Source organism: Caretta caretta, chromosome 1 (genome assembly GCF_965140235.1).
Source record: "Caretta caretta isolate rCarCar2 chromosome 1, rCarCar1.hap1, whole genome shotgun sequence".
NCBI classification, from domain to species: domain Eukaryota; kingdom Metazoa; phylum Chordata; order Testudines; family Cheloniidae; genus Caretta; species Caretta caretta.
The window spans coordinates 60034478-60048937 of record NC_134206.1 but is presented as its reverse complement, the minus strand read 5'-3'; the positions used below and the strand labels follow the sequence as shown (position 1 = coordinate 60048937).

The following is a 14460-nucleotide window of genomic DNA, read 5'->3' as shown; positions in this document are numbered from 1 at the left end:
GGCAGGACTCTTTGGATTTTTGGTTTGGTTTGGTCTTTTGTACTACCACTGTTTCAAAAGACAGCAGATTTGACTGATTCTGCTGCTTCCCAGTCCAAGTATTATATCAGTGTCACTCTTTGGAGGCACCAAGAAAATGTAAAAATTACTTTTCTAAAAATAATTGCAAAACAACATTGACTTGTATTGTAGCACATATCACTTTGGTTAGAATCTGACTGGAACAAGAGGGTAGAAAAACTTGTGTCAAAGCTGAAAGTATGACTCATCTTTTTCTCTGTGTTCTATATGGTTACAAAATAGCATGTTAACATAACAAGTTTTGTTAAATTTGTGAATAATTCAGTTCTGATGACATACTCCCCTTACGTTGATGAACACTAATTATTTATGTAACTATTCAGATTGCATTGTTTGCTTGGAAATTGCTAACTTATGACGTATTGGATGGGGTAAAGAGGAATATAAATTAAAGCATATTGATAAATAGTGCTACGGTATATGATTCAGAGACTTTATATGGATGGGTTGCCACAGATTAAGCTAGGTCTCAGAACCCAAATAAAAGCATTTACCAGTAAAATGTTTCTGTTGCTATTGTACTATACCATTTTATAGAAATTTAACATTTTCCCCATTTAACTGCACCCAGATTATAGTAAATACATTTCATAGAGCAAATTGTATTTGTTGTGTATTCTTTTTAGTCTCTGAAGTGAAACATTGAAATGTTTTTAATTTCTATTTAGATGCTACCACTTTAGTGAACATTCAGATTAATTTTAAGTATTGGTTAGGAAAATAACTTTCCTGTGGTTGTTGTAATTAATTACAATTCAGTTGTTCAGTTATTTTCCTTGCATTCTCTATGGTCTCAGATGGCATGAGCTCTAAGAGAACTGGCTTCTTTATTAAGACGTTAACTCATGACTGAATCATGATTTTGAGATGAATGTGCAGGATGAAATTCACTTTAATGTTGACTGCTCGCATAAACTCATATGTGCCCATTACACCAGTTCAGACCTAATTTAAGGATTTATTTGGTCTTTGGCAGTATGGTGAATTTCACCCTTTGAGAACACATAGCAACCAATATTTTAAGCAAATTTAAAATGTTTTAATAGGCAGTGAACAAAAGATTTAATCAGATGACATATTTAGTGGCATACTACTGATTATTTGAATAATCTGAAAGACACCTGGAATGTTCTTCAATGGATGTCAGTAGAACTGGTGAAAGTCTTAACAAAGCAAAAATTTTGCTTTTGAAATATAATTTTCTGTGACTAACCCTTAAAATAAAAAGTATTAAAGTAAAAATGGATATCTTTACCACCACCACCATTTGTTTAATTATGGTTAAACTACTAACCGATTCTTATCCTTGCTTGGGCCATCTATTGGAATAAACTTGTATTAACATTTATAAGAATAATTTTCGAACGAAATCCAAAATGGATGGAACCACATTGTAGTTGTATTTTCTACTAATTTGTAACCATTAAAATTTAAAGATATTGAGTGAAATTAATCTTGTTCCTGTGTACCAGAAGGATTTCATAATCCTTTGAGTTCTTTTAAAATCAAGTTGAATCTGTTTCAATCAGCTGGCTGTGGTTCTGCTCTGAAAAGTGACTCAGTAAAACAACATTGTCGAGTTCCATGATATTTTGTTTGTCTCAGTTATTTCATATTAAATGTCCAGTTTATAAGTAAATATTTTTTCCTGTTGGCAATGTTGCAAACTCAACTCTGAGATCTAAAAGTCAATCTGGATTCTTTTCTTTTTATGTATAATCACCAGAAATAAAGTTTCTGAAGACTAAATTCTGTCCTCATTTATAGTTGGAGAAACAAATTGTCTTCAGAAGGGTAATGAAGATGTAACTGCAACTGTTGTGTGCTGCAACTGAAATATAGTTGAATAAGGCTGCTTGAGCCAGAATTGAATCCAGCTCCCCCTTCCTTGTCTGAATTGGTTCTAATAATGAGTAAAAAGCAAAACCAAATGTTTTTAATGGCAAGGTAACTAGGTATGCACCAGACTGGAAATTCTGTAAGCACCTTAGGTACATTAAATACAAAGTTTTAAAATTTAAATATGAAAATGAATAATAAAATCAACACTGTTTTTCTTTTGTTTCAATAAAATAATTGATTTGGTAGCTAATGGGAAAATATGTAACTCTTGACAAATCATCCAGTGGGTCAACAGCCAGATGATTTATTTTACTTGCTATCAGTGCTCAAAGTGCACACACAATTTTTTGCAGTAGTTGGGATTGAGATGGTGGAAACCCTCCAGCAGGTCCAAATGTATGTAGTAGTTTTGAAAAGTGAGATGGACACAGAAGCTTTAGAGTTAAATCTGCATTGAAATTATTATAGATAGTTTACACCTGTCCTAAAGGGTGAATCGTCTCCATGACCGTGAAGAGATGCCTGTTAACGGCATTACTGTGGTTCTGCTGCTGAGGAGATGTGGCCCATGTATGGAAATGTGCATCCCTTCAGTGCCAAGGAGCTAAGCTGCATGATGGCAACCTGCATGCTGCTGTAGAGCAGGACTTAGGAGGTAGTGCTAGTGTACAACTCTATGCTACTGTAAAAACTGAGTATTTAAAACTCTTAACTTCAGACTTTCGATAGTGCTAACAGCACTAACTTGTTTGCACACTATTTGACCTCCAAATTCCACTTGCCATAGAAATTTACTTAAATTGACTATTGTTCTCCAATCTTATTTGAGAGAGTTTGTCCATGTTGTCAAACAGGGAGACAACTGATAAGAATAAAATGGAATTATTAGAAGAAATCTGACCTTCATCAAATATTAACCTTTGGAATTTGAAAAGGCATTTGGAGTACATTATTTTAATTGTCTGCAGATGTCCTTGAAGCCAAGATGCAAAACAAAAGCAGGGTAATGTATTACATACTGGAATTAGGAGAAGTACGCTGCTCTTGATTTGTCATACGTACCCAACCAGAAAGTAAAAAATGTTGTATGCAGTGTTTAGTTGGATAAAAGATACTGTTGTCTCTGGATATCTTGTGACTATGAACTGAAGAGATGAGTTTTATTCTTGGATTTCTTAAAAGGTCACCAGCAGACTTTGTCCTTGCAGCTACTAACAACCATAAAATTATTATACTTCCTTAAAAAATATCTTACACCCTGAAACCAAAGTCAGTTTTATTAAAGATTCATACACACATAGAAATATGCTTCTAGACACATCCTTACCATACAATTTTTCTGCAAGAGGGGCACTTTACCTTTTAACTGTATGTTCTAAAAAGTAAATGCTTAATTATGAACTTGTTTCAAGTCTTTAGATTAAAATTAGGGCAGTAAATCCCTAAAAATATTTGGACTAAGAACAATGCAATTAACCATACTTTACCGTAGTTTGGACAAGAGAGGGTTTCCAGTGCATTCATTAACAAGGATTTTTTAATTTTCTTGTCTAAAACCTAAAACAATTCCCTGGCTCTGTTTTGAGAAGGGAAGGAAGTTTTGGCTGCAGTGGGATCCTGATAAGGAGACTTTTATCTCTCTGATACCCAATCCAGTATTGTCAAATAGAGCTTCCGTTTTCTCACTAATTATTCTTTGAAGAAATTCTTGATTTGGAAATGGCATTGACATAATATCTTTGAATAGTATTAGAGAAACTCCCTTCAAAGGGCTAAATTTGAAACCCGATTTGGGGAACTGCAGAATCTTATTTCTCATGGGTATTGAGCAACTTTGCCACTCGAAACAATAACCGTAATAGTAGGAGTTAATGTCCTTAAGAAATTCCCTTGTCTCTTTAGGAAAAAGTGTTATCTCTACGTAAATCATACTCTTGGAGATACAGTGTCTGCTTACTTTTGTTGATCTCCCTATTATACAGCACATGAAACCTTGCAGGACCATTCTAGTCAAACGACAATGCATCACAGGTTAGGCAAAAGGTTCAGCGTTCTTTTCAGTGTCATGTTGACTACATAGTGATGTGTTTGGTAGTATAAGCTAAAGCCTGTAAGTTAGTTTGATCTTGTTTTAAAATGCCCTGATTACAAGAGTTGATCTTGATTACTGATTTTAGGCTTTTCAGAGTCTTGATTAATGCATCAACAGTATTAGTATTATTAATGCATTTATTTTATATATGTATTACTAGTATTAATGCATTTCCTACTTTCCATTGTACCTTGTGTTGGATCAACTCCATCTTGTACTGCATCTTAACTTTACAAATCTAACTTTCTAGCAATTGTTCTTTTAGAAATTGTGAGCTGAAAAGAAGCTGCATCTTGGTCCAGGTTGTTAAAACCTGAGATGAGGGGCCTAATTCAGCCCTCTATAAATTAGCCATTGGGGCATTGAAATGTACAGGAATTTTTCTTTCTGTACCTTTGTAAATTTCAACAACCTCCCAGATCACAGGAACAAAGCACACAGCACTCAGGGTTTGGCTACACTTGCGAGTTACAGCGCAATAAAGGAGCCCCCGGGCGCACTAGCTCACTACCCGTTTACACTGGCAAGGCACGTAGAACACTCTGACTCCGCGGCTACAGCGCTGCTGGTACTCCACCTCGGTGAGTGGAATAACGTTTGCTGCGCCCTCGCTGGAGCGCCGCGGCGCCAGTGTGAACGAGGTGTTACATTACTGATCAGCCTCCAGAAACGTCCCATAATCCCCTTAAGTCAAGTGGCTACTCTTGTCATTGTTTTTGAATCGCTGCAGGAATGCAGATATGCCATTTGAAGTTCCGTTTCTGACAGCCAGCTGCTTATCTGCTCCGAGACAAAGCAAGCCATTGGTGTGGGATGCTGTGTGTGAGAGAGAGAGAGGCGGGGCGTGGGTGGAGGGGCGTCTGCTGCTGTCTGAACTTACAAGACAGCATGCTGACATGCTCTCAGCCCGCCCAAAACCCACTCTCTCTCTCCCCCCACATACACACAAGACAATCCCTGTCACACTCCACCCCAACCCACCTGTTTGAAAAGTATGTTGCAGTCACGTGCATGCTGGGATAATTGCCCAGAATGCACCACTTCCCATGCTGCTGCAAGTGTCATAATATGGCCACGCCAGAGCGCTTGAAGCTGTCAGTATAGACAGACTGCAGCACTTTCCCTACGGTACTCTCCGAAGGCTGGTTTAACTCAAAGCGCTCTACATCTGCAAGTGTAGCCATGCCCTCAGTATAGAGGGACATGCACACCTGTCATTGCGAATTAACCAATGGAGTGCTCTCTGTTCTAAGTGTTTGGAAGTCTGTACTTTGGAGAACTTACAGACATTCTGAGTTCACAGAGTACTCTGATTAAAAGTATTTATATTTTTAGATGTGGTTAACTTGGGACCACTTAACCAAGAAAATAGGGTAAAGCACCTGTATGATTTAGGAGTCTAAATTCCTTTGCCTTTCAATGAGACGTATGCTTTTAAGTCACTTACATGCTTTTGAAACTTTTTACCTAATACTCTTTTAACAACCTCTATATTTCCCATCAAATAAATGATATTTTTTTTATAAAAGAGGAGAGTTGTTTCCCACCATCTTAAATTTGTACTGTCACATTGAATTGCCAGTTCTCCTTCTCTCTCTTTCAAAGAGGTGACTTTTGTAAGGGGAGACTATTTCTCCTTCTGTAGAGTTTAAAGTATGAATTACATACCTAGCAGTAATTGTGAGCCCCTTCCTATACCCAGTTCTTAAACTAGTGCGTAAAAATAACTGCAATTGTGTTATGTTTTTGTGTTGCTATCATTTTGGTTTTAAAAAAGGAAAAATCTCTAAATCAATTTTTTTTAAATTGAAACCCAACTTCTAATATATCTCCACCAAACCTCCCCGCAAGTAATCTATTTTAGAGTCCCATCAAAAGAGAGCCAGCTGATTTTAGAAAATTGTTCATTTCCTATCAGTGTTCTGTGTCAGCCGCCCCTCCCCCCCCCCCCCCCCCCCAGATTGCAAAGTCCTTCAGAAATGTACTGGAAAGTCAAAAACAGATGTAGAAAAATGAACAAGGAGCCCAAATGGCAGTCTGCATAACTTCACTAAGCAAATCTAAGTAAATGCTGTATTTTGGTTTTATGTGATGTGACACCTATCACATGGCTAGTTTTTCAGTGCAAAGATAAGACATGGCAGGTTATATGAATTTACATTTCATTAACCTGGAAAACATGTTTTAATGGGTCAACAAAGTACTTTGAATTTCACACCCATAATAGTAGACTGTCTTGAGGGAAGACAGTTCATCATCTCCTTATTGCTTTTAATATAGGATGTCAGCTGCAATGAAATCACAGCTTTGCCACAGCAGATAGGCCAGTTGAAATCTCTAAGAGAACTGAATATCAGAAGAAATTACCTCAAGGTTTTACCACAAGGTAAAAAGAAAAAAAAATAAGACCTTTAAAATCACTTTCTAATTAAAACTTAGAAAATATGCATGTATTTAATTACGTAAATAAGTAAGATAAACCTCGCATTTCCTTGTGTTAAAATTTGTTGAGTTTGGATTTACTGTGCATCAGCAACATTCTACAATACTTACTGCCAAGCAGAAGCAATATGTGGGTCTTTTTAAAATGAATTATCTTTGTGATTCATGGTGGCTTGATACTTGTCTTCAAATCATTAGTTTGAAGAGTACTTATTTATGAAAGACCTATGAAGGCAGACCCTCCGCTGGTATAAAATGTCTTAGCTCTGTTGCGGAGTTATGACAATTTACACCAGCTGAGGATCAGCCCTGTGGAGTCCTAGAAATATTTTAGGAATCTTGGCGAAAAGTATATGATGTACTTAAAAATACTATGTTTTTTTTTCCTGAGGTCATTGTACTTGCATTAGAAGCCTAATCAAATCGGTACTGCTTCTGTGTGAGTAGAAGTTGCATATTATTAGGGCTGTCAAGTGATTAATAAAATTAATCATGATTAATCGTGCTGTTAAACTATAATAGAATACCATTTCAATATTTCTGGATGTTTTCTACATTTTCAAATATATTGATTTCAATTACAACACAGAATACAAAGTGTACAGTAATCACTTTATATTTATTTTTGATTACAAATATTTGCACTGCTATAACATGAAATATACGGCAGAATGCGGGTAAAACAGAGCAGGAGACGTACAATTCTCCCCCAAGGAGTTCAGTCAGAAATTTAATTAACGTCATCAGCACGGACGCATGTCCTCTGAACGATGGACAAAGCATGAAGAGGCGTAAGAATCTTTAGCGCATCTGGCTTGTAAACATCTTGCAACGCCAGCTACAATAGTGCCATGTGAACACCTGTTCTCACTTTCAGCAGACATTGTAATTAAGAAGTGGGCAACAGTATCTCCCATAAATGTAAACAAAGTTGTTTCTCTTAGCAGTTGGTTGAACAAGAGGTAGGACTGAGTGGACTTGTAGGCTCTAAAATTTTACATTGTTTTGGTTTTGAGTTACGTAACAAAAACTACATTTGTAAGTTGCATTTTCATAATAAAGAGATTGCACTAAGTACTAGTATGAGGTTAATTGAAAAATACTATTTCTTTTGTTTATCATTTTTACAGTGCAAGTATATGTAATAAATAATATAAAGTGAGCACTGTACACTTTATATTCTGTGTTGTAATAAAAATTGATATATTTGAAAATGTAGAAAAACATCCAAAAATATTTAATAAATTTCAATTGGTCTTCTATTGTTTAACAGTGCAATTAATCATGATTAATTTTTTGAGTTAATCACGAGTTAACTGCGATTAATCGACAGCCCTACATATTATGCTATTGTCCAAGTCAGGGGTGGCCAACCTGTGGCTCCGGAGCCACATGCGGCTCTTCAGAAGTTAATATGCGGCTCCTTGTATAGGCATCAACTCTGGGGCTGGAGCTACAGACGCCAACTTTCCAATGTGCCGGGGGGCTCTCTGCTCAACCCCTGATTCTGCCACAGGCCCTGCCCCCACTCCACCCCTTCCTGCCCCCTCCCCTGAGCCTGCTATGTCCTCGCTCCTCCTCTTCCCCGCTTCCTGCATGCCATGAAACAGCTGATTGGCGGGGCTCCTGGTGGGCGGGAGGCGCTGGGAGCAGGGTCGGGAGAGCTGATGGGGGGGCTGCTGACGTATTACTGTGGCTCTTTGGCAATGTACATTGGTAAATTCTGGCTCCTTCTCAGGCTCAGGTTGGCCACCCCTGGTCCAAGTGATGATACCTTAGGAAATGCACCAGAAGAAATTCTATATTGTCCACTCACCTCTTGGTCTCTGGTGTTTGATTACCAACACCGTTAAACTGTTGTGGGTTAGTTTTTACACACTGATACACAGTATTGGCATAAAACTGTGTATATTTGGGGATATTAAAGCAATAAGACATTAAACAGGAAAGTGGTGCTTATTAACATACACCTTAATTATGTACATATAAAAATGAGGTGAGTCTAGATGTGGTGTTTATAAATTTACAGGACTTGTGGGGATAAGATGCAGTTATGAAAGCCAGCTATTTTTCCTGGGCTAAATCTTGAAGTTCTTACTCAAACAAAATTTTCTTTGAAGACAAGTTAGAACTGAATGTTTGAATGATTCAATATTAGTAATGAAAAGCATTAGAAAAAAGTTGAGCACCCTAGTAATGTAGTCCTGCCCACAAAAGGGAACAGTTACTCTATTTGGCATTGCTTTGATTCTTTATAGTCACCCGAATTAATATCAACATAATAATGTGCTGGGGAAAGTGACTATATTTAGCTGTTTTTCTTACTTAATCCCATTTCTATCCCTTATTGTGGCAGCATTGCTTATTCTGACAATGCCTTTGGAGAGATCCCATCAGGATTTCCAGAGTTTATGCTATCAATACTGACCATCCTTTAGTAATCTGAAATGCTGTGGCCTACATTAGAGACCCAACCTTCTTGCCTGGCTCTGTCTGATCAGCAGTCCCAAAGAAGGTATCTTTGACTGACACAGCGACTCTAGGAAATGTCTATACTCCTTCAAAAGAATAGTACAATACGTTGTATCCCAACTGAGCAACAATAGTTTATATTACTAGAAATAGAGGTTAGAGACTATTCTTTCTACTTAATATGGTACAGAATTTATTTTCAAACCCACTTGTTTTTATGGAATTTGTAGATTTAAATAGCTCCGCTTCCCTTTGCAGCATGAGAGGTATTTGATTTTATTTTAAGCAGCTGCCAAGTTGGCCTACATACTTGCGAATGACAAGTGCTGTGACTATAGCACTGGTGGACATTGTACACAGAATGTAATTTATAAGGTCTGCAGAATGCATATAAAGTAACAGGATTGTCCACAACTTGTATTTAGAAGAAAAATAAATTTAATTTATTATACTGTGGAATCCTTACTTTGCCCAGTTACAAATAGAATCATATTCAAAAGTACTTACTTCATGTATTTTGTGACAAAAATAAATATCATAATAACTATGATCCTTTCTGTTACTTTTAGAACTAGTAGAGCTTCCCTTGGTAAAGTTTGACTTTTCCTGCAATAAAGTGCTCGTGATTCCAGTTTGTTTTAGAAAGATGGTACAGTTACAAGTATTACTGCTTGAGAACAATCCTCTGCAGTCTCCACCAGCACAAGTAAGTAATGTGTGTCACTTAAATTGTGATTTAGAATAAGGATAGGCTAGATGATGTCAAGAACAGCCTGTGTTTAATTATTATAGTATAAAATTCATTATCTTGTTTTTTTCGAAGATTGCAAACCCAGCAGTGCTAGCTGTTGGGTCTTAATTATCATAGTCAATTGATTTTAGCTAGAATTTTTTCTGAAATATAAATAAATGGGAGATGGTAGGTCTCCTCAAGCTCCTAACTTGTGCTCTTGAGCATACATAGCACCTGAACAGAGTCATTCTAGAATATTCCCCCTACTAAATTGTAGCTATCTTATAAATACATTGTTAAACTTTATTTCATTCACCTGTCTTCTTTCAATGGTTACTACTAATAAACAGGATATTTTCATGATGGTGGAGGGAAAAATTGTAAGAGAAGTGTTGTGGATAAACCTATATTCCATAACTGCTATAAGGGAATAGGTTGACATTTTAGGAAGCTTTGGTGTGATTTTACCAATTAACAAACCACTAATAAGTTCAGGCCAGGAAATCAGTTAAAACATCATCTTCTGGAAGTCTACTGTATGGGATGCACACAGAAACTAAGAAGTTCCATATTTGGATATAGCCTGCCTTGAAGTGTAATATATTGTGATGGTGAATGTAGACAACACCTCCACCAGTAGACAGTGCTATATCTTACTTGTATGTTATGTTGTTTGTGATCTGAGGGGTTAGCAGGAAGATCTGTCCTGCCTGTGTTTACTAAGTTGGTGTTTGCTGTGTCCGAGTAAATCTTTGATTCTATAAGCAAATATTGCAACCAGTGGCTTCAAGATGGCAAAAGCACTTTTGCCTGAGAAGAAATTTACTGGATTTTTGAGTCTTCAGACTTTGAGAGGATTGTCGAGGAAGTAGCACAGTACCTAGTGGTATTTTTGAATAGTAATGCCAAGATATTTTACCAGTAGCTTCCCAGTGCAGATCATGGTTCTTATAGACAGTTACACAAACACTTATATAACCTCTATGAAAGGCCCTTGGCCTTTTTGGAGTACTGGAAGGAATGACAAGCCAGAAGGCATCTGGAAGAGGAACCCCTGCAGAGTTATATGCGTGCATTAAGGAGATTGTTCAATAGACCTTTCCGTCCTCTCCCTGTCCAGGAGATGACTCGAGTGAATCAGAATCTGCTGTGCCACATATGGAACTGGCAATTCAGAGAGTGGCAAGCCACGAGAGGATTCTGTGTGAAAAGTCAGTTTCTAAACAGTTTAACAGGAGAACTTCATAATCTGCTGGTGAAGGATAACATGCTGAACATATCTATGGACCTGATTATATGCAGAGTTCAAAAATATGGAAGAAGAAATTTATGTTTCCCTTAAAGGTATAAGCTGCTAATTCGCACCCCTAGGGTGATTCCTTTATACCAGATGCTGCACTTCAAGAAATTATTGCTAGTGAAATGGCTAAATAATTGGCAGAGGCCCATGTGCAACCTATTCACCGGCATCCCATAGGTCAGAAGAGAGAGACTGTTTCCCAAGTGGGTCCCATGACAGATGACATTTGCAGGTGATATGGAAGCAAAGGCCATTGGAGACAGAATTGCCCAAACAGAGGTAAGCCACACCAAGGGAAATGAGAAGTTGCTGATGCAGTAGGGCCACCATCAGCAACTCTTAGAATGGGCCAGTCAGAAGCTACACAGACACCTGTTACTATGTGTCTGGAGACTACAATGCTGTTGAACTCAGGATCTGAAATAAGTCTAATCTGTGGTGCCCCACCCAGTACTGAAAGGGAAGAGAATTTGTACTGCAGGAGTTAAACTGGTGAGTGTTAATCATCAACACTACTCCCCCTGAACTTGGGGTCTTCGCATACTAAGTGGACTTCTGTTGCGGTGACCAGTATTAAACCAGGGAATATTCCTATGAGGCAGCCCCCACATCAGATTTCCCTGGAATAACAGTCACGGATTATTTTTGGGTTCCACAAATCCATGCTTCCCTGTGACTTGATGTTCAGGCAGCAAGAACTGGCAAGGCCCTCTGCACCTACACAGAGAGGTGTCATGGTGGAATCTAATATCAGCGACCTGATGACTGCGTTCCGGAAAGTGGAGAAACAGATGAGCTGGAAATGAACATGTCGAGCACAGGGTGCCAGGAAAAAAGGAAAATGATGTGCCCATCCAGGAAGGAGAGAAGCTGTAGGTATGCAACTGGAAAAATCCCAGAATTACTCCTTTTTTGGAGGGGACATTACACAGTAATTAAGAAATTAAACAATTTATCCTTCCTGATTTTAAAAAAAAAGAAGTGAGCCCACCCTTTTGTATTGCATTCAGAATTGGTGCCCAGCTTCACTGAAAGAAAGAGGAGGGCAAGCATTGAGGATGCTCAACAACTATTCCAGCGGGCTTCAGTAGAGGATTTGGAGGTACTCAGCAGGTTCCTATGGCACATAAGGGGAGACTGATTGTGGACAAAGAATTGCTGGGGTGTTCTAGGAACCTCAACACAGTGCCGTCTTCATCAGACAGTCTGACCACAACAGATAGGCCTGATCCAGAGGACATGAATCCTTCACTCGCTGATCTAGATCCAACTATGAGTGATGCGTACATGACTGAATACAGGACTTGCGTGAGCAGATGAACATGGAAATCTGCATGGATGGCAGACTACTTGGATTCCTAGGAGTTAATGTTTAAATTCATATTTAACTAGAGAGGGGAACGTTGTAATGATCAGTGTAGATAGCACTACAGTAGATGATGCTATATCTTTGTCAGTGTGAAGTTGTTGTATGTGGGTACTTGCAGTGTCTGAGTAAATCTCTGATTCTATAAGTGAGTTCTACAGTAAAACTGAAGGAAATGCCTATGTTCTCTGTAGGCTTCTGCCATCCAAAGTTTTTCCACTGTCATTGTTTGGACGCATTAAACTATTACAGCTCTGCTATGGGAGCCGAAAATGATTGTTGATTGACAAGCATCACTTGCATGGAATAAGAGTAAGACATGATTTGCTTAAAGAAAATAAGCAAAACGTTTGCCATTTTTCCATTAACCATAAAGCTGATTTTAAAAGATAAGTGAAGCAGACACCCCCAAGTGGTGAGATTAGAAATATTAGCTCATTTTTATTCAAATGTAATAAATGCAGCATACAAATGCATAGAAACTTGTAAAGACCGTTTAACTACATAGAAAGAGACAACACATTTAAGTGCCCAGTTAACTACTTTCTTAAAATAAAAAAATATTTATTACTTTAATATTTTTCAGTTTATATTTTGTCTTTCTCCATTGGGAAGGGAGAAGGTACAGTACTTTCCTCATGGATTTATAATGTATCATATGTTAAATATGGCTGCTTCTTGTTTCTACTTTCTTTACACACTTATTTTGTTTTTGATGTTAAGGGAGATGTGCATTACTCTTGGAATGTATTTATACCTGAAGACGTAAAGTTGTGCACATCTTTCCCAAACCCACATGGGTCACGGTGGGCATGCTCCAGTTGAAGTCATTGGTAAAATTCCCATTATCTCCATTGCGACTTCTTAACGTCTTCTCCAAAGCAGCAAAATTAGATCGCACACTGTTTTTGTTGTAATTTTTACAAACGATATAATCTGATGAAAAACATTCTGTCTGCTATTTTTCCAGGAAGTTAAGGTCAAATTTGGAGCAAATATTTTTTAAAAAATCTTTATGGTTATAAATGTTTTTTTTTTCTCATCCTAATAGATTTGTATAAAGGGTAAAGTGCACATATTCAAATATCTCAGCATACAGGCGTGCCAGATTAAAACAGCAGACTCACTTTATCTTAATGCCATAGAACGACCACACTTGCAGCAACCTGTGGAAGAGAGGTAAGTATAAAAGACTAACGCTGCATTCTTTGTTCACATAAATCAGTTCTAGAGGTCTGGAAACAAAGTGGAATGTATTTTTTATTCTTTTACTTCAAGAGTTTTCAATGTAGTCTTATGTCAGCTGCACCTTTTTCTGAATAAAACTCTGATCTGAATTAATAATCTCTATTATTACAATTATTAAAGGCAGCCTTTTTCAACATTCCTGTGTTATACTTTATTTATTTATCACATATACTTTAGCACAAGTATATCCTTTGTATTCGTTAGCTTTTCCATTAGCTTATAAAAAAATAAAAATTATGGAAAATACTGTTTGCATGTTTTGGAGAATAATCTTATAATAATGGCTTCCAGAGAAACACAAAACCTCTGGGATTTCCACAGATTATTTCACACAAAATCCCAGTATTTGGTAAAAACTGAGCCTTAATCAGAGACCTGGCTTTTACAAAGACTCATAAAATTGCGTTTTTAATTTTTATTGGTAAATGTCTAGTTGCTGAAAAAGTGACACTGTGCAAAAAGAAAAAATGGTGGAATTGGGCAGGATTACAATTTAATTTTTTAAATCACAAATAGGCAGAAATGTGTGTGGAAAAAATGTAATGGTCAATGTACTATCCTAGGAACATGAGCATATGATTGATATTGTACAATGAGTAAAGGTCATATGTTAGGCAGTGAAACCAGAGCAGAAGGTACCTGGCATTATTATGGTTTACCAATTTAAATAAGTAAACCTCAAGGAGTTTTTAAATGAATGCATGTCACAAAGGTACCTATGTTGTTAATTACTTCACACTCTAGGGAGATCCAACCCCCACTCCTCCAACACTAATTAATTTTTAACATATTAATGCTCAGGTGCGATTCAGTTGACTACAGTCTGAGTTCAGCTATTTTAGTTGATTTGAAAGTCACTTTGGGGATATGCTAAGCAATCAGAA

The 14460-nt window shown here is 37.3% G+C and overlaps 1 protein-coding gene across 17 annotated transcripts in view; it reads left to right on the top strand.

Annotated features, from left to right (window-relative positions):
• LRCH1 (leucine rich repeats and calponin homology domain containing 1) overlaps positions 1 to 14460 on the top strand; it is a 272083-nt gene that overhangs the window by 140729 nt on the left and 116894 nt on the right. For all 17 annotated transcript variants that reach the window (XR_007356703.2, XR_007356693.2, XR_007356705.2 and 14 more), the window contains exons 4-6: positions 6296 to 6401; positions 9499 to 9635; positions 13380 to 13507. Coding sequence is in view for 8 of the 17 variants with exons in the window: in XM_075128536.1 (XP_074984637.1) it covers positions 6296 to 6401; positions 9499 to 9635; positions 13380 to 13507 (371 nt within the window). In the remaining 9 variants the exon portion in view is untranslated. The remainder of the gene's footprint in view (positions 1 to 6295; positions 6402 to 9498; positions 9636 to 13379; positions 13508 to 14460) is intronic.